The sequence below is a fragment of the Anneissia japonica genome, unplaced genomic scaffold (genome assembly GCF_011630105.1).
Source record: "Anneissia japonica isolate Jap-2015-1 unplaced genomic scaffold, ASM1163010v1 scaffold2030_len652032_cov178, whole genome shotgun sequence".
In the NCBI taxonomy this organism is placed as follows: Eukaryota; Metazoa; Echinodermata; class Crinoidea; order Comatulida; family Comatulidae; genus Anneissia; species Anneissia japonica.
This window is the reverse complement of record NW_022705472.1, coordinates 19,979-46,369: the sequence shown is the minus strand read 5'-3', so window position 1 is coordinate 46,369 and position 26,391 is coordinate 19,979. Positions and strand designations below refer to the sequence as shown.

Sequence of the window (26,391 nt, the reverse complement as noted above, 5' to 3'; positions counted from 1 at the left end):
TACTGTTGCATGTTTTAATGGCAACTGGACGCGCACGCTCATGTACGTTGTTAGCTTTTGTCTCTTCCAATAAACATTAATTATTAAAGTGGGGTTAACTGCACTGAATGGAGTTGAATAGCTTGGTGGAATGCCTGCCTTCCAATCCGGTCCTGGGTTCAATTACTGTCAGTGCTGCAGGATTTTTTTCTCACGACAAAAAACAACTCCACTCCCTAAACCTCATATAGGCCTATTGAGATTTAGTTTGTGTAAAGCATCGTGGGTATAATGTATATTCTGTGTATGGGATTGTCGCCTACAATTAAAAGTAGGAGAGTGATACACTCACTATTAAAAATCCTTGATGCATCAGTTGTGCGCCTAAAATAAATAATAATAATATTAATAATAATAATAATAACAATAACAACAATAATAATAATAATAATAACAATAATAATAATAATAACAATAACAATAATAATAATAAACCTTTCCTATTAGTAGTAGTACTGTATCGGTACAAATACGATTCGATCATGGGATCGGCTCAATGACGTAACTAACAATAGGCCCTATTCGTTAACATTTACGTAAAGGTCGCGAAAACTCCCTAATGATGATGAAATAGTAATAATAACTTGATATGGTGATGTATGGACATATTCATAATGACGTATTTGAAAATGCCGCAATGATAAACAATGGATGACACAGGAATAAACCACTACATTTATTGGGCATCTAATCACCAATTAGTTCACTACACTTTGAAAGTATTAAATACATTTGAAAAATAATAAAAATCACATTAACCACCATCCCGCTGTAATAATAAGGTCTATTAAATAAACATTTGTTACGGTATATTCTACTGCAAGTTAGCGTGTACATACAACACAATTGCTGTTAATTTCAAAACAATAGTTGTTTCTCGGAGTTTATTTTGAAACCATCATAAAATACAAATGGTAACAAAATCAGAGTTTTACAGGAATACTAGATACAACTAGGCAAGCCAAGTTATTGGCTGCCAAGGACGGTCAAGAGCGCCACTGCGCCGGGATTGGCCAGAGCATTGTCAATCATACCTCGCAAATTTTCCGCGCAAATTCGAATATCTTGTTTCAAATGAAGTATTGTGATCCCGATATTTCGATTTCGACGTCAAACATTTAAATAAATGCGCGCTTTTATAATTGTCCTCGATTTGAAAAAAAAATACAATTTGTATATTTCACCCGCTATAACTACATATTTATTTGTCTATTTTATTTTGTGCACCCTTAATAATCGTCACGAAAATGCTATGTTGACAAATAGGCATTCAACCGGCATCTACGTCAAATGTCTTTAAGTGATCAGAACCCGTATTTGTTTTTCTGGTTCCCGGTATGGCAAATCGCTACTCTTGCCAACATAGTGATTTCATCAAATTACTTTAAGACTAGTAGGCCCTACTCTACATAACCTCAATGTATTCCAACCGCAAACATTTGAAGCTTTACTTTTATTCGCCCAGGAAATTGGAATGAAATGGCACGCATTTGAATGTTTGACAAGTCCAAATTCGAAAATTGGGGGTGCACAATTATTTTTTCAATTGAAACAAAAATTGCGCGATGTATGACGCTGCTCCAGCCAATCTCGGCACAATGGTGCTCCTGCGCACGCGTGTACGCGGCCATTTTTTTTAAAGGCATAGTGCTTTCTGGCGTTTGTCTTTTGCTAGCACTGACGTAATTTTGTTGGTAAAGCTTCTAAATCTCACGTGGATCAGAATACACTGAAGTTAGCATTCTATTATTATTCTTGCTCTAAATATAGAAACTGATCCATATTGACAAACATGTACCGTACTCAAAATTACAAATCCAAATATTAAAATAGTACACAGAGCTAATGATATAAATTGAAAACACTAAGCTGTATATGGCAAATGCATATCATTAAAACTACAGTCTAAAGGCCTGTTTACACTTCAACGATAACGATAAAAAAAAAGCTAAAAAGCGACTGTTCATAGAGAAAACAAATGAAATAAGAGTTTTTAAAGTTAAAAGTTTTTACCCTAGGACGATTCGATAACCATTTATCGTGTATGCAATAACAGAATATTTTAACAAATCAAGTCAGATGACGTCATAATCATAGACAAACGATAAAATCGTTGCTACTACGACGATTTTAATGTTTTCCATGATTATGACGTCATCTGATTTGATTTGTCAAAATATGTTGTTATCGCATAACTGATAAATCGTTATTGAATCGTTCTAGTGTAAAAACTTCTCTTATTTCTTTTATTTTCTATATGAACAATTGCTTTTTAGCTTTTTTTTTTATTGTTATCGTTGAAGTATAAACAGGCTTTAAGCCTTCTATTTAAACACAATTCTATAGGCCTAAACAAAAATAATGTATTTTAAAGAATATGGAGAACCCAGAAGCTTCTGTAGTAATATTCAAAATTTTGCTAGAATGTGTGTAGATACAATATTCACAATTATGCTTTAATAATCTAATACAATAAGCAATGCATAATTGATTAAGAAATTGAAAATAACAATGAACAACACTTAATGCGGAGACGTTTGGATAGGCCTAGCGGCAAATATTCCTAATTGGAGACATTTTACCCTTTAATGGTATACAACTGGCACGTATACTAGTTCTGTAGATTACCAGTGGCAAATATGCATCACAACATCAATAATAGGATTCAATGGTCAATAACAATAAAATATGAATTTTATATAGTGGTACTAGTAATTCTTTAAAAAAAAAAAAATCTTTACAATGAGTATAATCGCAACAAGCTATAGAATTTCAAAAAGTTTTCGAAATCGCAACATAACATACAGTACGTAAATTTGCTGAATTTCTACATTATTTACTGGCACAAAGAATCGGTTAGAATTGCATCATGGACAAGCTGACGGTTAGTGCTGCCTTAGTGTTTGTGAGCGACTAAATCATTCGAGCGTGTAGGGGCGTGCAATGCGTTGAATGACGATACCATAGATAAAACCTTTGAAATCAGTGTACCTATGTTTGCCTTGGTTAGTGTCACATTATGAACACACTTCTTTGCATATGGTAGAAGTGGTTTGGCACAGCAGTTGAGGTTCTGCTCCTCAACCTTGAAGTCAAAGGTTCAATCCCTTGCTGTGTATTTTGCTCGAGTCCATAGGCAAGGCTCTTTGCCTACGTTTGTCTCTCTACCATCCTGTAGTACAAATGGACACTTGGAATGGTTCAAACACAAAATGCGATGATTAGACCTGCAACATTATGTAATTCTCCCCAGGGACCTGAGTATGTGTTCTATAGCGCTTGATCCAATGACTGGGCGTAATAATGTTAAACACATAGAAGCCTCTACAATATGCACTCTATAAATTTACTATTATTATCATTATTAGAATATTACACACGCAAACATTTTGCAAAGTAAAGTTGTTTAATTTTGACAGATAACATTTATGTTGTGATATACAGACAGAAGAAATCCAACCACTGTATATAAGTGTTTATCTATGTGATTTAAGGATTAAAATCGACAAAACATGCATGATAAGAAAAAAGACTGAAATATTTTATATGTATTATCAAGGAGGATACAAACATATATATACATTAAGTTTTCATAAATGCACAACGTATCTCTTATACACATCACAACGTATGTATTTGATTTATAAAGCTCAATTTTAGACATCTACTAATTTTATTATTGATTAACATCTAGGCCTAATTTGCTAACTAATGTACAAGAATGGGTGATCTATCCTAGTAAACATATATGTAGGTTATTGCACAATAACATATATCTAACACCGACATAAAACTTATAATTATAAAAAATGCATAACATTTATAAATTCCCGTGATTAAACAAAGTAACAATCCAATGCACCCAATTACAAATTTTATGAAAGTGAATAAAAAATTACAGATAACAATCACCAGACTAAAGTTTAAAATTGTATAGAAAGAATGACGTTTCCGTCGTAGAATTACAATCGAAGGTAAAAATTGTCATTGAATCATGCCTAAGAAAAATTTGGCACATATATTCACAGATATGTATTTAATTATAATGCACATGGCAGAGGTCAAGATTATATGAAATTAATATATGACACTTGTACATTTAACGAATGGGACTTTGGGAACCATATGGAAATAAGTAGTTGCTACTATATGGATTATCCTATTAATCAGGGTTGTTTGTTGCACTTGCACTGCGTGCATTGTTGCTTGTTGTTTTAATGTTGTTTGTCGATCCAGTTTTACCTGATTAATGAATAAATTCAATTCAATTCAAAAAGCCAGACACCTGTATTTACAGAGCACATGCTGAAGCTAGACACTTGTGCGAATTGAACGAATGTGGCACAGCCAGACACCTGTATTTACAGAGCACATGCTGAAGCACCTGTACTTCTAATGCATGTGACATTTTTACTTACTGCATAGGCAAAGCCAGACACCTGTCCTCTGTACAATGCAGATTGCAAATGTCAACATTTTACATAAACTGCATATGGCAAAGTCAGACACATGTAATTTCAATGCATGTGACATAGCCCACCGGTACCTTTAATACATGCGGCAAAGCTCAAAACATGTTGCACATGACTAGCAAAGCCACTACAGTTCTTGATGAATAGGAATATTTTATTATATTCCTTATATACCTCATTTCCATGTGTGTTGTCTGTCTTGCTGAACAAAATGAACTTATAATTATTTGAATACAGTAACAGTCAATAACTATATAATAGTTGATTAAAATGTGGTACTATCATTAGCTCCACTATAGAATTAAAAATATAACATTAACATTTTATCTGCTAAATAATTTTAAAATACCAAAAATATTAATTAGATAATAATAAATTCACTTTGTATCTCTACAAAATGAATGTATTACCCGTAGGTTCCTAATTCGAGACTATTTTACCATTTAATGGTATACAACTGGCACGTATACTAGTTCTGTAGATTACCAGTAATGTAATATAACTGAAATTGTTGCTGGTTAAACAAGGAGTAGGAAATTGTGGTTTTTTTTTTTTAAACTGTCCAATTAGATCCATACAAAAAATAGTCATTTAACAAAAAATAACTTTTCTCTCTTAAAAATTAACAGAAAATTATTGATACTTAAATGGTCCCTAGAAATTTGTTATCAAGGTATGTTGAGTAAAATTGGTCTTCAACATTGGAATTTAAATGATATGGTCTTCAATGTATGTTACTTTTTAACTGCATAGTTTCTGCAATAGGGTATACAGTACTTCCTGGAAAGCTCTAGAATTCTTTCCTCTCCTTAACTTCATCAAACACTATTTGTTTTAAATAGGAAACCTTAGAACATAACTAATTATAAGGCAACTTGGAACTGATTGAATGTGTCAAGTTGAATAGCTGAGCATGGTGACCATCAGGTATGTTGCCTTGTTGATTGTAGCCTAGCGACGTCCTATAAATTAATGATTTCATAGGCCTGCAGACTGGATAGAAGAACGTACATAAACCAGAGGAACACGAGGAAGGCTCCGCTCATGTAACGGGTTGGCATTGGACCTCCAAGCTCAGCCTTGCCAAACGGTTCAAGGAAACGACGAGCTGCGATTAACGACACACACAGCAAGGCACAGATGGTATAAACAACCACGCTTACACCGAGGGATCCAGCTGGTACACAGAAATCTTGACCCTTCAAATTGATAGTAAAATGAAATCTTAAATTACAACATCATATTTATAACATTTTTCTTTTAAATACAAAATTACAATATTTTCATAGAAGCTTTAAACCAAAGACTCAGTGATCTGTTAATTTACCAAAGGGAATTTTTCTAAATCTAGATTTACACTAGACACGATAACGACACGACAATGACATATCATCACATAGTTTGTATTCTTCAACACTGCATGCATCTGTAGCATGTTGTAATCGTGTCTAGTGTAAATGTGTCGTACGACAAATCCAGCTCTGCTCCTTGTGAGTGCTAGGCAACACAATGCAGTCCGCTGATTGCCGGTGGCAACCTAAATGGATCTTCATTAAAAACGATCTATTGCATGAGCGTCATGGCTTTGTGTTCTCCATAGAATCGCATCGGCCAATGACCGTCGAGAGCAGTTAGTGCCTGGCTGTACCTATTACCAGAACTTCTTGTATCCACGTAAATTATACACAAATGCTGGGCCAGGCCCCTGGAAACCCACACTGGAGTGACACCCGACTGAACTACAACATTTAACCGATACAAGTAGCCACAAACATGTTTCTTTAACTTGCCTAACTCTCAATTTGAGCGACTATAGACCCCAATTAAAATCTGACGCTAGGTGGATTTGAACCAGGGTCCACAGCGCAAGGAGCAGGAGCATTATGTCAGTCAAATGCTCAGCGTAAATTAAATAGATATGTACTGTATATTGAAAAAATATTTAAAATGGAATATACCTTTGAGGACCAGTATATGGCTGCGATTACCCAAGGTGTCCCAAGACCAAGAAATACGTTGACTGAGTTACTTCCAGTGACGTTGCCGATGGCCGCATCTGCATACTTCTCGTTGTTGGCAGCAGTTTTACTTGCGAAAAGATCCGGTAAACTGGTTCCAAGTGCAACAAACGTGATAGCTGTCACGCTGTCCTTTATTCCAACAATGCAGCCGAAGATGGATGCTAAGTCTCCAATGATGGCTGTGAGAAGACCGATGAAGGCAAGTGCCACGACGAATGTAATCCATCCTCCAGAGTTCAGAAAACTTGGAGGTGGGATGATGGCAAAAATAACCTATAAATAACAGAAATAATACAAATGACAACACAAGTAATGGATTATATAAGATTACCTCAATAACCGACAAAAGGCTGAGTCGAATGGCCGAGCAGTTATGGCAGTTGTGCCACAAAGTACAGCCATAATATCGGCACTGGTTCGAACGACATGCTCGCCGATGGTTCTGGTGGTGGAACAAGTCTTCTCAGATAAGGATTATAAACCGTAGGCCCAGTGTACACAATCTGGCTCATGTGTACATTAAAGAACCCAGTACATCTTTTCGAGAGGAGTGAGAGGAGTGGGGGTTACCCCGGTACCCCGGTGTACCGGTCCATACAGCACCTGTTGTAGACAGACGAAGAGTAGCTGGTACCGATTACTAGGTAGCTCAGACATGAAGACACCCTTACAGGAGAAGCAAGTTACTGTACTTCGGTATAAAGCGCTAAATAAATCGAACTAAATTACATTCCATTGGGGTTTTCTGCCATGGCCATTAGTTAAGCAGTACACTGGCAGACAATCCTCTATTCTTTTCCAAAGAGTGTACTATTACTTATACATGGGCCATATTTAACATGGGACCAACGTCTCATGTTAAAGTCTGTGTGCGATTAAATATATTACACTTCAGCCCTCCAACTGAAACACAAGGCAAGAAGTGGCTAGCACACAGGGACCAAGGTTACTGAATGAGAAGATCTTCATGATTCAACACATGTCCATGAGCCTAAAGGGCAAGAGATGACTAAAGTATCATTGTACCTTCCATCCGAATGTCAGAAGATGCGTGATATAGTCTCCGAATGTGGCATTCTCAACATCGCCACCATTCACGTTCATAGCATCTACAAACTGGTCGCCGTAGGATGAGTTGCCAAGTTTCAATCGGTCCATGTTGATATGTGTGATGTTTACCACACGGTCCAGGATCGTCTTATAATCTATCAATTGATCAAAAGTTATCAATAATCAATTATCATTATATCATCACGATTATTCACATTATTATCATTAACAACTGACGCTAGCTCACATAGCTTGACAAGGTTATGTTGATAACATCGACCAAAGCTTGACAGCAAGTTAACATCCACTGTGCTTGTTTATTAACGATTAAACAGTCCTACAACATTAATAAGTCTTCTACACACTTTCGTGGGTTATCCTTGGTGTTTACACCGAATAAATCCAATCCAATAAAGCAAACCAGACGAAACTATTCAAATATGATTATTAAATAACTGTTCATTTGTATGGGAATATGCAAGTCACAGCACCTTAGTGAAGTAATGTTCCTACCAAATGATGGAAGTGTGGTACGTGGGTCGTTATGACCTTGGTGGCTTTATCGTTTCCTACCCCTTAATGTACAGCTGATAAAGGTAAGGTATGTGGATCATAGGACATTAGTAATGCCCCTAATCTATGATGCATAATTATTCTTTTTTTCTCTTTGTCACTTCATAGCAACTATTGTCCTGCACCCAGACAGGAAAGAATTAAAACAAATTTTCAGTAAAAATGACAATTAAAACTATAGGCTACAAATGGGTAAATAATTTAATCTGGTTTTTGATAGTTCAATAAACACAAAATCTCTTTGCGTTAAACAAATGCAACTTACTGTTAACTACGACAGATTCTGATGAAGTCTGACTGGTAGGCAGGTGAAACCAAGTTGCATTGGTTTTAAAAACGCAAAGAATTTTGCTATTTATAGGATACAAAAATCAAAATGGATTCTTACCGTCATCGTTAATGATAGTAACAACTGTTTTTTTCAATCGTCCAAGCTGAGCGCCTCCAGTTGGGTCGAACAGCTCCACTTGAAAACTTTCATCTTTCTCATATTCTTGGTCATCGATAATTGGGATATTGATGCTCTTCTCCCTCTCGCCGTGCTCAAACACGAGCGTACCTTCGCCGCCTTCAAAATCTTTACCATTGACTGCTTCAATATCTTTTGTCCGCCAGGTTACCTCGATCCTTCCATCGCATCCGTTCAGACGCTGGACGGGCAACTCTGCATTTCCGATGTTCTCCGTTACCAGGAAACTAGTCTTAGCAAACTCCAATGTGCCAGGCTCTGGTAGTTAAGGAAATAATTTAAATATCGTATAATTGATGAAGAAAGCAAATTAAACAAACTTGGTTTACCTGATGGGGCATTATTTATATATTCTTATTTAATGAATTATAATATTCCAATCACTTTTTTGTTGATGAAGCAACAATTAAAGAAATAAACTTCAGCTAATCAATGCCACCTGTTTCTGCCTTAAACAGCTTATCAACATGTGATTACTATTTCCTCAAATTTGTAATTAGAAATTATATTCATTCAGGGTTTTGAATTTTATTAATACTGTAGACTTTTTCTCTATTTAATAAATCTTGTTAATTTATATTCAATTAATAAATTTGAATACACAAAGAGGCTTTAATAAATTAAAATATCATCATAAAGTATGACCAATGTTGAAACTGCCAATGTAAACAATATCCAGATCCAATAACAATAATAAAAATAATATTAACAATTAGAAAAGTATAAAATAAATCATAATTATAACACCTTTGATATTAATTTAATATTCTAATTATTTATATGATAATTTAAGTAACGTAAGTTACAGCTTAGAAAAAGTACAGTAGCCTATAAAATATAATCCTGCTTAAACTTTTAAAGGATGGCTGTTGCATTAGAAATGAATACCCTTTTGACAGATAAATATTCAGTGTAAGATAAATACATTTCATGAACGACATCAATCAATCTAAATTGACTAGTTCTTAAATAATAAGACATACTTATCATTCACAACTGATTGGTTATATGAGTAATTATTTAATTCATTTAACCAATAGTAGATCAGGAGAGAAATTTCTATAAATTTTACAATTTTTTTACAATTAGCAATTTTATAGCTATGAATTAAAGATGCTGGCCTCATGGTAGAGCAATCATAATATGCTGATAGGTAATTAACTAATAATATAGTGTATGGGAACAAAAGGGAAAAGAGGTGCACACCTAAAAGGCAACATTAATATAAGAGAGAACGAAAGAGCACATCGGAGAGATTACATTATTATAGGAACAAGAAAAGATGGAGTGGACCTGAAATTGATATATTATGAGAGCCAGATGAGAGGCAGATAGAAAAGATGATGGCAGGAGTCTGAAGACTACATGTTGGAGGATAGTAGAAAAGAGCAGAGTAGGCCTCTTGGAAAAAGAAAAAAATAAATGTCAGTGTGAAGTAAATACAAGGCATGAATGATTTGACATGAATCTTACCATCATCATTAATTATGGTGACTTCAGTAATTGGGTGTTTGCCGAGCACAATACCACTAGGTTTTTCCTCCAGGGTCATCTTGACGAAGAACGTCTCATCTGGTTCCCACTCATTGTCATCAATGATCTCGATTTCAATGAACTTTTCAGTCTCCTCGGGCTCAAAGACCAATGTGCCCTTCTGGGGAACATAATCCGACTCAGACTCTGCCGTACCGTCTAACGTCTCATACCTGTGTGGAATAATATTCAAAATATTTATATCTAATGACATGTAATGAAATTTGTCATCCATGGTGATATACATAAAGAGCATATATATTTCAAGATGTAACTGAAATTGAAGCTTGTAGAAAAGCATCTTATTTCTTTCAGTTAAATACCAAATTTTCTTACTGTACAACTAGCAATGAAACAAAAAGTTTTTACATAGTGCAATCTGCAGACGTAATTATGATAAGAATTAGTAAGGAAAAAAGTTATCATAGCAAATGTTCCATTATTTGTCATTTCCTGGTGATACACTTGACTAAAATTTGAAAAAGTGACTACATTGTCATTTAATAACTAAACAAACGTACCAAAACAGTGTTGAATTTTCACTAAGCGCTCAACTCGGCGACATAAGCTCTTGAAAGTTGAGTGTAAATGTAATTTTTAAAATTTTCTATTCAATTATTCATTCTACAGGATTTAGTTACCCTCTACAAATGAAGTTATAAAAATGGATTGTGGAGATATTTTAAAAGATTAACTGCTAAAACCTATTTGAAATTGTGGTATTGTAAACAATAAATTATTGTTATTTATTGTGTAGATAATTTTGGTATTGTAATTTATCTACACAATAAATAACAATAATTTATGCTATTACAAAAAGCTGTAGGATGTCTTACTATTATGATGTCCACCGGGGTTAAACATTTCTACCTTTCAATATGCACACACATTATCAACCAAGCAGAAGATGTTAATGGTAAAATAACACACACATTATAGAAAGCGCAGATTAAGTGTTAAAAGATCAGATATTTATCGAAATATATGAAAGAAAAAATTTGACTTGCAATACCAATAAATTAACAACTAATATTGCCTTGACCTGTAATCTCATTAAAATTAGCAATTAAATGTTTTATTTATAATAGAGTTTATCTTTTAGGGTCAAAACATTGTCGGTTGATTACTGTGTGAAGGTTGGATTTAACTTCATCTGACTATGTGACGGAAAAGATAGTGAAAGGGACATTATTATGACAAAATTTTTGTTTAATAAATGACATTTTGAAGTGATGTCAGCCGCAAACCCTAAGACCAGTTGGAGACAAGCAGTGAATAAAGTACACTTTCATAAATGAAATCAGGCAACAAAAGAATTATATTACGCGACCTTTATCACAAGTTTTTAATTATTTTATATATTGCAGGAGTTATCGGTCTGATCGTATAGAACTTGGAATAACCATTTGCAATTATAAATCATTTAAATTCTATGAATAAATATAATTTAAAGATTCTCCTGAAGATATATAAACAGCACAATCTATTTAAAGCATGTACATTAGATACTTTCAGTTCTTCTCGAATTTTATGTGGTGTATCGCAAATCTATACTAAATTGCATAAAAATTCTTAAGTGAAATTATTTGCGCCAATAATACAAAACATTAACAATATGCATACTTTTGTTGAATTTAGCTACATGATACAAGGATGACATTATTTCATAATCATAAGTAAGGTAAGGTAAGGCAAAGGTCGAAAACCCAAATCTCTGGGCTCGCAGTCTGGAGTGCCCGTCTCTCTTTCTTCAGACTGTGCAAGTACCCATTGATACTCCTCAATAGAGGGAGACAAATGAAAATAAAGTGTCTTGCCTATTAAGGACACAAGCGACTTGCACAGCGAGGGTTTTGAACCCCTGACCTCACGGTTGAGAGTCTGAGCCGCAACCGTTGTGGCAACTGCTTCATACTGTACAGTAGTCATAAATTTACAGATATTAAAATTAAATTAATGCGAAAATTAAATTAATGCGAAAATTAAATAAAGTGTTTTATTTTCTTCTTGCATTTTAATAGTCATCTCCAAAGTAGTTGAACCATTATGTTTGATAAATAATTAATAACCATTGATCTTCATGACCACCTTTGAATTTGAATTCAAAATTTCAATAAACCTTTCAATAAAATGTTTTATAGTGCATAATCATGGGTCTGTTCCAATAACAAAATGTAAACAATGAAATAGTTGGATAAGAAATCTAAAATAAAATAGAAAAAGAATAAAGAAAATGGAATGATGAGATAGTTGAGATAAAACTTGGTTGATATTTAAATAATTAAACATTAACATAATAAAAAAAATAAATAATAAAAATTAATCATAAAATTAACCTGTTTTTGTTTTGTTTTGCTCACTGTTTTAATCATCGTTTCTTTTAATTCTGTTCCGACTTTTGCTTTTAAGCTGAAACGTGCTGAAAAGACCAGTTAGGCCATATTAAAAAATAAACAGTTTCTTGCCTAATAAAAAAAAATGTTTAGAGGAGGCTGAATCAACTTATACTTATTAACGCAAAGATATCTACCATATACATGCCCCCACACAACCACGCAATAAATTATCTAGGCCAAGGCCAATACATCAATCAATCAATCAATTGCTAAAGATATATTGCACCAACAATTCAACAGTTCATGACTTTTGGCAGAAAAACTCAGAATGCCTTACACGAACTCAAATGGCAAGGAATATAAAATAAGACCGTAAGCTCTTCTCAGGAATGAAAGACGAGTTTGAAAACTGAAACACACATATTTATTTACTTGGCATTAGTTATTGTATACAGATTATCATCAATAAAATTATGAGGCACCATGTGTTCACTTATTATTTAGCAAAAATACATTATATATTATTATTATTTTTTTTTTTTGGCCTCTGTTGTGCAGATTACCATTAATAAAGTATGATGTATTGTAGTATTAAATTAAGATGCAAGCAATTATTGATGATGGCTGAGATCTTTACATCTCAGCCTCAAAAAAATTGATCTTCATCATGCGAAGCAATTTAGCAATCTAAACGAAAAGATTATTAAAAGACATTTATGGAATATTGTTGTATACTGTACAGTACAATGTTATTAAAATGTATTCATAAAAAGCAATAGAGAAATGGGTGGTAATGATAATGATGATGATCATGCAACTGGAGGCTTAATATTAAAACCAACTGAAACTGAGTAGTTAATATTCAAGCTATTGAAAGAAGTATAATTTACATTTTTATATCAAGTTGTAAAGAGGTTGTCTTTATGTAAATTTAGGGCCGAGGACTATAGTTTTACATAAAATACACTAGATACATATTGTACTTTCTTTGTGATTATTGTAACAAAGAACAAATAAAAATCCATTTTTCTAATGCTAGACTACAATGATACAGTAATTATGACTTTATAACAAGTATTAGATATAGACCCTACATCATAAGTTCAGTAAATATAATTCAAATGAAATATTTAAAATTCATGCACTATAAAGATAATCATAATATGGAGAAAATACTGTAAATGAAAGAACAATATGCGAACAGTTTCCTAAAATTCTAGAAGCTGCTAGTTACCTGGTCACTATTAAGGGAGGTGGTTCCAGCTCATAAAATGAGGCTTTATTTATACCTTGTTTAGCAAACCAACCGCCCAACAATAATGATGATTTCAAATAAAAATAAAATTTTACTATTGGCCAATTAGCGCACTTGCCGCCATAAAAAATTAATGGAAATTTCAGAAAAAATAAAGTTTTTCTTTATTTTTATTACGCCCACCGCTGCCGTAAAATCTCCAAAAATAAAATATGTATATTTCTTCCTAATTATAAAATTTGTCACCCAAGCTAAAATATCTGAATGATGACTTATTGGTTTGTAGCAATTACAAGCTCAATTTTATCAAACCACTTAATGTGAATTTGTAAAAATCACAAATATCTTATATAATCTGTTTATTATTACCGTATATTCCTTTGATAAATAGTGAATCTATTGATTTGAAGTGTGGGGAGTGATCAACTATATATTCTATATTAGATGAGACTTTTTTAATACCTTGTTTAGCGAATCCGCCCACTGCAAATATTGTGATTCCAAATAAAAATACAATTTTATTTTTGGCCAATTAGCGCACCTGCCGGAACAAAAAAGTGTAAATTCTAGAAAAATAAAAATTTTTCTTTATATTTATTACGCCCTCTGCTGCCTTGAAGTCTCCAAAGAAAAGATATGTATATTTCCTCCTAATATATAAATTTGAAGCATTTACCATCCTATTTTATATTCACCAATAAAATTTTATTTTTATTTTCTCCTCCGTCTGAATGTTTTTGGCAAAATTATTTGCTAAATAAGAAAACAAAACTTTATTTTCATTACACCCTCCAATAATTAATTATTTTATATCTAAATTAAGGTGCAACATGCACCATGGATGGTCAATAGCAAATATATCATTGTCCTACTTTAAGGGGACAATCCCAAGACAAACATACACACATGATGATTTAACACAAATCATCATGTGTGGAGTTGTTTTGAACCCATTGAACCCATGACCCTGGGATTGGAAAACAAGCATCTTAACCACCAAGCTATTCAACTTCCCTCAAGCTACAGTATCCAATTCCACTCCATGATAATAATAATAACATATAATAGTAATAAATAATGTCTAAAAATAAAATGGTTTCTATTGAACACTGTGATTGAACATTTGAACTATTTATTAATGGCAGAAGAGACGTACCCGTAGGCAGGGGCTTCATTCATGTGGTCTCTCTTCAGCCAAGTGTATATAAGTAGGTACCTAGTAGTACTGTAGCTTCAAATAACAATTTGCTGATTACTGTTACTATAACGTTGCATTTTTTTTAGGAAAAATTCAAAATTGAGTTTTTGGTGTTTTTAGATTCTGGGAGTAGTCTTCTTTAAAACAGTGTTTATTGTTGGAAATTGGTTGAATATTAGCAAAGCTATGAATATATATTTCATTGGATATCAGTCATGTAGGTTTTGAGAAAACAGCTTCCTAAGATTCCAAAATCAATAGTTTATTATTAAGATTTGTATTTTAAAAATAATTTTAATATACTTTTCAGTTACTGTAGATTTAATTGATATTCTACAGAAATGTTCTTCAATATATCATCTTTTATAAATGTTTAAAGTTCAGATTCTCAAACGTTTTGGGTGCTTGTGGAAAAATGTGACAAATGGAGGGTTTTGTCAGAGCCTGTCACACATAACATTATTATATACAAAGACATATCTAAAAAAGCAAATTTTGTATTTATTACAACATTTTTTTAGCAATTACAAAACTACATATTATACATAAATAAATATCTAAAAAAGTAAAATTTTGTAATATTAAATAACATTTTGCAGCACTGATATTTATCAATATCTGATGCAATTATAATCCTTGGTAATCATATACAAAATTTAAAAACAGCTACAGTATGCATCAGTGTAGCAGGTCTCTGACAAATAGTTCACGCAGTTAATTGAACACCAGACCAATATTTCATATCATTGACAGCATCTCATCTAAAAGGTACTCATTTATTCTCCTAGGTCGAAGGAATTAAGCATTAAGTGCCTTGCCTAAAGGGTAGAAGTTGAACAACATGGGATTTGACCCCCAACCTCAAGAACCTGTATCGCAACCAATGCTGATGGTGCTCTCCATCATCTTGGTTGTAATTCTGTTGACAAAATTAATACCGAGAATTTTTTTTGTTTCTGCTCCTAAATCAAGATCACAAGGTGATCATCAAAGGTAAATATGCTCTGTTGAATCAATTCACTCTGGTTAAATATTCAACAAGACTGGCTGGCAGTGTGTTTGAAGTTCGAGACCACACCCTATAAGGTTAGTGATGTATTTGATAATCCCTGGCATTTTGTAAAATACTTTATACTGAACCATTACACAGAACCATCATGTAACTTAAAAGGACCCACATTTAAGTGTCACATATTAAGGATGAGAAAAGTATGATTCATAAAGGCACAAGCAAAGATACTATACAGCATTAGTAGGTTTCAAGAAACAAAACAGGCATTCCATATACCGTAAAACCTCAAATTGAAGCCTGGGCTTCTTTTTTCTTTGAAAACTTAGGATGGGCTTCCTTTCGAGATGGGCTTCTTTTTAAGATGGGCTTCTTTTTTCAAGACTACTTTTGCAAAGTAAAGAGGTGGGGGGGGGGGCTTCTTTTCAAATGAATGCTGTAAATTTTGTGAATTTGTACTATAAAACAATAAATAAGGCCACCGTAACACCAATCTGTATGGCATGGAGTGTACTTAAATGGCATTAAATCACCTAAACTACTGTATAAACCATTACAACTGTATAAATAATTTATTTTGTTTTCTGAAATTGATGTACAGTGTATGTGACTGTAATATCTCGAAAAGAAGCCTATGCTATCTTGAAAAGAAGCCCATGGGCTTCTTTTTGAGATGGGCTTCTTTTCAAAGCTAATTTTGCAAACTAAAAAAGGGGAGGGCTTCAATTTGGGATGGGCTTCATCTCGAGAAAAAGCCCACTGGGCTTCAATTCGAGGTTTTACGGTATGGGGCTTGCACTGCTAAAATCAGCATCAGTGAAAAAAACCCCCCAAAAATTGACATTTTAATATTCTTTCGAGATGAGCAGGGGGTTACCCCAGAGTACTGGTTCACTTGGCCCTTTTGTGGACAGATGAAAGTGCGCCGGTTTACTGGCTGCAGAGGACGTGAAGTGACCCTCAGGGGAGGAGAAAGTTATTGAAAATTGCAACATCTAGTCCTGAGCGCATAGAGACCTTGTTTATTTACGCTATATAAATCCATCTACTGTATTATTATTATTATTATTATTATTCTCCATATTATATAAGCTTTAATATGATAAGTCATTTAATGGAATCAATTTACTATTACCATAGTTTTGATCAAAAGTATTACGGCTTTGCTGTACAAAAGTATACAATACTGAAACATTATATGCTAATTATTCATTTTAATAGCGACGGTATGCGGATTTTGAGGTGGCAAGCCTCAAATGCACTTCTCCAAAATTCTCTATAATCGAAAGGCTGTTACCAACTCCTCCAGGTCATACAATGTGTTATGCAACTATAAGATACAGTTGTTCCAGACCATTAACAACACGTGTGGCTTAATAATAATACCATATTCTAGCAGCAAAATAACTAGATATTAAGTCTTAGTTTATCCCTTTTTTTAACTAATATTTCTGTGCTTTATTGACTGTGCAGTGTTTTAATGGCTGTTGTTTGATAAATATTGTTTGACACTTTATTGTATTTTGTATTTTACTGCATTTGATTGTTTAATACTTTTATGTCATCTGTATAATAATTTTAATGCGAGTACTGAATTTATCTTATGTGCTCATTTTAGCGTATTCTTTCTCCCCCAAAGATATTTTTTGTCTTTCAAATTCTACTTCTATTATCGATTGTAAGACGATTATTTCCAAGCAGAACTTCAATAAATTTCTGCAATAATTGTATAAGGGATCTTATTTCCAGCTGCTAAATAGCTTCAAAAAACTTAAAAGGAATATGCTTGATTGGCTATGAAAAGTGAGATGCATTTCTTTTCTTAATATAGATGCAAATGAAAACTTATTTTTTATGTGCATGTCTGTACTTATTTAGTCATTAAATTGCCAACACATTTTTATACAGTTTTGTTTTTCTAGTCTAGGAATACACACCAACAAAAAGGCCTACTCATCACTTATGAGTATATTTAGATCATTAGGATATTTTAATTGTTTTGCCTCATGAAAGTTAGAAAAGGTGAATGAGAAACAAAATTTCATTAATTAGACCAATTAAAATGTTTGTATGTGCCCATTTTTTTAGGCCTATTTATAATGTAAGAAAATAAAAACTTCTAATTTATCCATAAAAATAGGTAAAATCATAATCAAATTTGATTGAAAGTAATAACAAATATCTTTATCATCAAGGACATTATTTTTATTTTTAGCAATTTAATAACATTTTTGATAATAAAACGAAATTCAATATAAAAATCAAGGTTTTAAATATTCATTTATTTTTATTTAAACCGCATTTAATGTGGGTGATCAATCCAACACGACATGGCATACTATACCATAATGTAAAATACAAGGAGACAATAATAATAATAGTATTAATAGTAGCAAGCCTAAATAATAATCTATTGTTAAATTATCATTATTTCCATAGCAACTGCTATCACCATTTATTGACATATTACTCTGATTGATGACTTATTCATCATTAATGGCAACAAGGACAATGAAACAGAGACAAAGATACTAAAGATAATTCAAAATCGGTACTACATTTCTCTTACATCCCTTACTTTAAACAGGATTATCTATATAATGCCTTTATTTACTTATTTATTTGGATTTCTTAAGTGCTTTTCCAAGAAACCAAAGCATTAATTGTACAAAAATAGATTTAATGTATTTACAGTCAATTCAAAGCACATTAAAAATAAGAAATTTATATATTTGAAATGTGCCACTGAGGAATATATAAAAAACTGACATATAAGAGTCAATAAAAAATCTAATTTGGACACTGTTTTAAAAAAAATCGTCAGTACAGTAGGACTGTAGTACCAGTGCTGTTGACATGCCTACCTGCAAAAGCTACCAATTATGAATTTCAACTAGCATTCATAATACACAGTGCAACCTGACTACACAAACATATGATTATACTGCTATATCTATGGAAGCATTTGGTATAATAAGGCCATCAGCTGACACTGGAATTGTTTGCGAGTTTGAGACAGATGTTGGCAAACTGCTTATGAAATTGAGACATGAGTAGCCCAATGATTTACGTATCTTCTCTCCCCCCACCTTCTTAATCTTTCCCTGATCCCAAACTCAATTTCTTAAATCAAATGCAGTCCTTAAACCCAACTCAAAATGTAATTGAATTCATAGAGATATATAATGCTGAGTCTTCTTATTATAAAGAGGCATCACAATTAAAATTCCTACTTGCACTAGCTTTTATGTTTATTTAAATTTTTTCCTATGAATATTCATGTCTACAAGGTCAACAGTAAGCATTAAATTAGTGCAAATAACAGCATATTACAACTATACAGTGTAGACAATCGATACTACATTGATTTGCACAAATTCCGGATAGCATTGTGTGTGTGTGACAATAAACAAATAAAAATGTAATCATCAGTTGAGTGTGGCAAGATATAGCTTAGTTTCTGTCTTTTTGTTTTATTTAAGACTAATCAGTGGATCCTCTGGTTTTTGATACAAGTTTATTTATTAACTTATGCTTAAAGTCAACATATTATGGTTTTGTTTTTACAAAATACAAATAATTGTATTTTCCCATGAATCCTGAATCAAATGTGGCCAGCATTCAAACAAGAAGATTTATTGGACTGTAAATCATATATTCTTTTGTAACTGAACTCTATCACAAACCTCTATGTGTAGTTAAATATATTTTGTATCACAAAAACAGATGCTGGTATTACATCAGTGATTCAACCCTCATTTTGTGAATAATCAAAGGGAGTTGTTTTTTTTTGTATCAGTTGTGAAAATTCATAAATAGTGCAGCCAATTGGAAATTCACTGTCGATCTAAATTATAATTCTGTTAAAATACTGAGCCAAAATATGACATTTCCTATTTTACAACTAAGATATTTAGGTGCAATTTTAAAGGATGTACTACAATTTTTGCAGTTATATTTTCTACTTGTATTTTTTTTATGAAGAATGATAAATTTTAGCTACAATAGTAGCCAGCCAACGGTTCTAACATTGCGATTCCCTTTCACTCCTTGGATGTTGCCAAGGTCCTCTAAATGACAGCATAAACTTAAAAAAACCATAAACGTTTGTGGAACAACACATATCCCTAGCCAGAAAATTATTTTCACAAGTATTTGGGGACGTACAGTACTGAGTATTCGGTACGATAACACATCAGGTAAGGGCAACGATACTTTCCTGACACAAACTCACATCGAAATAGCATTTGCAGTACCCCCTGCTACTTGGGATCGGATTCAACACAGTCACTAAGCGCAAGCTCGGTAGTCTTGTGGTTATGGCGTCAGGCTAGCTCTGGAGGTCGTGGGTTTCGATTCCCACCTGAATCACTTGCAATTTTTTTTCACAAGTATTTGGGGACGTACTGAGTATTTGGTACGATAACACGTCAGGTAGGGCAAAATATCACTCCTATGATATTTTCCTGATGCAAACTTACATCAAAATAATATCATTACTGCAAATAAAACTTTTTTGTAATATAACTGTTTTGCTTTTGTCTCCTTCAGAAGAACTACAGATCTACCATGTGACTTAATTCAAACATTATAGGAGCACTACCAACACCATTACCAACACAGCAATCTAATTAACAAACTTACTTGAACATAACTTGGTTTTTGGTGTTTCCGCGTCGAACCATTCCTACTTTCACTCGTCCAGCATTTTCCATAACGGAGTAGGAAGTTGCTGAGAACTCTACCACAGCATTCTCCGTGCCGTATTCCAGATCTTCCTTAGATAAAGCGGGCAACTCCTTATTCTTTATCTTGTGATACAGCTGAAACATTAAATTAATAAATACACCTATAGTATTTGAACTGAATATAGGGGAGGAGGTCACATTTGAGAAGCCGGTCGACTGTGACGAGATTCTGTTGTTTATGTTATCTACTGTAGGTAGAGGCTAGGAACGCAACGGAATGGAGATAGATTCACACCAGCATTTTCTTTATTTGTGTGTTAGTTAATAATTCTTTTATAAATTTTGGTAATTATGCAAAATATTCTGACAGTTTTAATTGATTGATAACCATTATATTTTGTATTTTATTGATAAAAACATGCTAAAAAGAAAATTGTTTAAATTATCTAATAAATCTATTTTACTTTGACACCTAACCATTAGTAAATGACTTGCCAAATGTAGTATGTCTGATGATGTTGTACAGTGCAAATATTGACTTAAACTTTAAATTTATTTTAATTTACTCCTTTAGGCATATAGCCAAGGATTAGCAACAGTGACCTTATCTCTGTCCTATTTGATAGGTGGCAATCCATTCACACGATAAACATACGCAAGATGCTCTAAATAAACTAGCCGGGCAGTCACTCCGTCGTATGACTGTTGCACTACAAATCCAACTCTGCTCACTGTAAGCGCTAGACTACGCGACACCGTCTTCCGTTGTGCACGCGTTGTCGCATTGCGTTCTTCATAGAATCAGTGACTTACGCATATTCATTTATTTCCATCACATTTTACCTACAATTATATCAGAAGGCCACAATTCTTTTTATTGCAAGTCAAATGGACTACGTTAGATCAATGAAAATGGATACTATTGTTGTTTAACAACTAGCTACCATGTACAATTTTTTTCAAGTTCACTTCTATTTTTAGTACTAATTTGGTATTTTAGGCAACCTGATGACATTTTATTTCTTTTGAAATTGAGCATAACAAATGCATTGTTCGTGTCCTCCTTATCTTGAAACAAATTTTGAAAGAACAATGCAAAATCCCATCACAATAAAAGCAGAAAATGCTTAGAATTATTGTGACTATCATTACAAATAATGATATTTCATATTTTTAATTTACGGAAAAGTACATAATTTATTCAATGATAATTTGCAAAAGTACAGTATCATTATGAATAAGAGACAATTCATAAAAAATACATATTGGTAATTGATGAAAAGCATGCTATGTTTAATTGCAGGTAATAATGAATTACCTGGGTCCATAATCACATGAGGCAAAAGCCTTACTTACCAACCAAGCGCACAGCTCGCACTAAAAAAGCTGTTTGGATTAATACAGTATAAAGATTCAGTAAGCATCCCGCTACAGTGATCACTTCATAAAAGGTACATTTAAAAATTACTTTTGGTCTTTCTATTTGGAAAAACAGGCACCAAATGTGACAGAACACGCGACAAGCCCTTAACACTTACCTCCAACGCTTGTGGGTCTTGTTCCTCGACCTTTGATCGTCCCGTCATATTTCGAGAGGCGTTGACTCTATACCATCCGCGGCTATGATGTTGATGTTGCTGACGTTCGATAGCAACAAGTTTAGCGATCATGGTTTCGTCAATATCAGGATGTTTCCCGACTTCTTTCATGAAATCACGAACCACTTCACGATCTACATCATGGCCAGCTGTAAAGAATTTCTCACCTTCTCCTGTTAAAAATGAATAAATTAATAACAGAATATAATTTGTTATCCCTTATAATATTTTCACTGGAACATAAAAAAAACTGAAATATATACATTATAGATTCTAGGCATCTGATTGGTTAAGAAGCAGGGCAATAGAATCCCCTCATGAGCTGTCAATATTTGTATACTATTAACACATTATTTTGCAAAGCTAATATGGGACTGATAGCTAAACTGAGTTACTAAACAGACTGCAAAAACTCACTAATTGCTAATATGTATTTTCCATAAATTAACCATAAAGTATTACATGTAACAATATAAAAATTTATAAAATAAAAATTACCACGTAAAAATATCACATGACAACATGTCAAATTGACCATTATGAAACCAGGAATAAATTTTTCATCGATAGATGATAAATCAGGGTACTGTACATCAGCTAAAATATTACTTTGAAACACCAAAAATAATAAACTATACTACTGTAAGACTAATTAGGCAAAATCAGCAGAGAAGCTTGGATAGGAGGGGGAAGTGAGGAAGGGGGTACATGTACAGTAAACGCACTAAGAGTGTTGAGAAAAGGATGCAAAGAATGGAAAAAGAAGCTCCACAAGATGTATACTATATAAACAACACCAGGGTTGTAGCTGTAGAAAACTAAAGGTAGTTGATAGATATTTTAAGGGTAGGTAGGTGATAACATTAGTGAATCTAAATAAAAAGAGTGGATTTTAAGGATGGAAAAGTAGGTTAAGAAAGGTGAGTGGAGGGCCATGAAATTAGCTTTAGACTAGCCCCGCCAATCCAAAGCAACGTCATTTATAGATATTGATTGTTTTTTAGTAAACCAAGCAACGGAATGTGCATGGAATGATAGAATTTAGCAAAAATTATCTCGATATTTGTTTTTCAGAATGTATCAATACCTATTTAGGCCAACAGGAATAATGCTAGTACAGTAGGTCTAAATTAAATAATATCCTACACTATAAGATTTAAAGGTGTTTTCTATATCAGTAAATTTTATAGTACATTTGGAATTAAAAAATTAATATTTGAAAACTACAGTGCTGCTACAATAGGCCTGCCATTTTTCTAAATTTATTTGTTACTTTATAGTACTTTAATAATGTCATTTGCATCGAGATGAATTAAGTAGTCAATTATGGAAATGCATCTATAAAACGAATCACCTTGGAGTTGCATATTCAACTCATCCTATAAGACACAAGAGCGGCTATTAAAGAGACACATGTTAAATGTATGTAGGTAATTTTAAAATATATGGTCTGAATAAGGAAATTTGGCCCTTAATTTGAACAATTGTACCATTTATTTTGTGTGTATGTGCAACAAAGGGCGAACTGTCAGACTAACAACAGTGGCCTTGAATGAAATGGCATAAGTTTAATATAAAGATGAAATTAATGACTTTAACTATGAATTTTAAATACACATAAAAACACAAAACAATGCTTGGGAAACTAGAAGGTGTACAGGAAATAAAAATGAGCCAACACGCCCAAATGTGGTTATTTCAAATAACTGGAACTTGAAAACTGTAGGGTTCTTTTGCATCTAGAACACGAATGTTTCTTTGACTTCTGTTGGAAGGCTATAAACTTATTTATTCTGCTTCACAAAAATACATAGCTACCCTGGGGGTGGGGGGGCACCCACCTTGACCTCGGGGACGCATGTGTGTGACCAAAATTACGTAAAAAGGGTTGTTTTTGCTCTGAACAGGTTTTTTAGGGTCTGAAAAATGGTCAAATTTGTAAATAGGGCATCATATTTGAGGAAATTAAGAACGCATTTGGGTGTGTGTCGCTATGTGTGTCAGACAGCGTCTTTATTTGTTACCATATGTTTAGGCATAGGCCTAGCCTATACATATTCTAGGAATAATGTGTGTTGTCTGTTATTTAAGGGTAGAGGCTAGAGTGTTATGAGGTTTTCCAGGAATGGGACTTTAATGGGTATTAAGATTGTAAATATATTACGTGAAAAGGAGTGCATTTTCTCTGCATTCCAAAACTTGTTTAGGGCTTTTTTTTGAGGCACGGTCACACACATGGGTACTCAGATCTAGATTGAGTGGCTTCCCTGGGATAGTTATTGTACCACTGAACTGTCGACTGACGTGTAATACTGCATTGTTAGTTCAGTAATTATTATATCCATATGCTTCGTGGACCTGAAGCGATCCAACACCTGACATGCATTGATACAGAATATGTCATAATTATGCAATTAATGGAAATGTGGAAACGAGATTAAACAGGTTAAAGAATGGTTTTCAATAGATTGGGAGAGTCTACTTTACACAGAGGGATGTTTTTAATAATGTTATTAGACTTTTCTTGAGCAAAATACATTAATGCATTGAATTATTATATTCGATCACCATATGCAATGTCAAGCCTTCGACGCACATTTCATTATTAACACTGATCATAGTATCAAATGGATACTCTCAGCTTCATAGGGGATGTGATATATTATACTGTAGCATGGAGGTATGCATATTTTTTTTATACCTCCACGATTATACAGTACCTCAATAGCTCTTAACCCAAGAATACCTACTGGTTACCAGGACTATGAAGGTATGCCAGGACAGAGTTCTTACACGCTGCACGGCAACCATGTTTTAGAGCGTTGGTTCACTTCCTGAGCTCTGATTGGTTGCGCATTTTTTCGCTTTGCTCACTCCGATAGAAATGTGAATGCACATGCGAATGAACCGAAACTTTCGTTTCGCGCGAATATATTCGCCTAGCTTTACAGACTGAGGGTCCAGATTAACTCAGTCTCACCATGGCTGAGGTACATAGAGTAATTTGGCACCTAGATAGCTGGAGATTTCTAGGAAGTCAATGTTAGCTAACCCCTCCTCCACCCTGCTGAATCCTCTTTTGTTGAGGAGACCGATTTATGAAGATGGCATAAAAGGAACACTAGAATTACGTAGCCCTTATATAAATGGAGAGCGGTTGGCACAGTGATTACTATTCAGCCTTACAAACTTACTTGTGGGGGGTGGGGGATGTCTCGATCGACACACACTTATGCATATGGCCCAGTGCGTCTCCTGTTGGTACCTATTCAGATTTATTGTGTTTGTGTCGATGGGCAAGGCACTTCATCCACATTGGCTCGCTCTAATGATCATCTGGGGTAAGGTAAAGCAGCGCACGAGACAGACATTTTTTTTTGCAATATTTAGCTTTAATGTTGATTGTATCATGAGGCACTTTGATTGTTCCAATGGATGATTTGAAAAGTAAATTATGATCCGCCGAAAAGCCAATATCAAATAATTGATTGTTAAAATAGCAAAAGAAAAATTTTAAAAATACATATGATTATATTACATGTTATGGAATGTAGAGTAAAATACATGAATGCACCCATGAAAAAAACAAACAAAACCTCAATGCACAGTTTAATACACAGCAGTCAATTGCCACAAAGGCTATCATAGTATAGTATTATACTGTGAAATCAATTGAGGTGATAACACACAAGGGCTGATCATGGTACAGTACTAAAACCACACAAAGGAACAGCTCTTTCCTAAAAACCAGCACATCCAAGTTTTGTACCATGAAGGACACTTTAACAATACACATTGTGCAGGTTTTTGATAGTTTGCAGACAAGTTGATCAAAAAATTATTCATCTTAACTGATGAGTACTAAAGATTTAATACCATGTTACTACAGTATATAAAAAGCAGGAAATTCTACAAATATATAGATTTGACGACAGCAGGCCCACAAACAATAATGATAGAATACTATGTGGCTACCATTGTTTAGCCGATTGGGTTACACGGCTCTCCTCCATATTTCAACGCTAGGTGAGAGAGACAAACTTGGGTAAAATGTTATTGTCCAAAGACACAAGTAATGTAAAGCAAGAAGTTTGAACTACCTCAAGCTTGAGAGCCGGAACCACAAACTGTTGTGCCAACCGCTCCCACA

General features: G+C 33.6%; 1 protein-coding gene across 1 annotated transcript in view; it reads right to left on the bottom strand.

Annotated features, from left to right (window-relative positions):
• Positions 1-3,667: 3,667 nt before the first annotated feature.
• LOC117105513 (sodium/calcium exchanger 3-like) overlaps positions 3,668-26,391 on the bottom strand; it is a 37,600-nt gene continuing 14,876 nt past the window's right edge. Inside the window, exons 3-9 of the mRNA XM_033246675.1 lie at positions 22,182-22,414; positions 20,600-20,778; positions 10,098-10,330; positions 8,544-8,882; positions 7,559-7,737; positions 6,470-6,805; positions 3,668-5,710 (exon numbers count right to left, since the gene is read on the bottom strand). Of these exons, the coding sequence (XP_033102566.1) occupies positions 5,474-5,710; positions 6,470-6,805; positions 7,559-7,737; positions 8,544-8,882; positions 10,098-10,330; positions 20,600-20,778; positions 22,182-22,414 (1,736 nt within the window). The 3' untranslated portion in view covers positions 3,668-5,473. The remainder of the gene's footprint in view (positions 5,711-6,469; positions 6,806-7,558; positions 7,738-8,543; positions 8,883-10,097; positions 10,331-20,599; positions 20,779-22,181; positions 22,415-26,391) is intronic.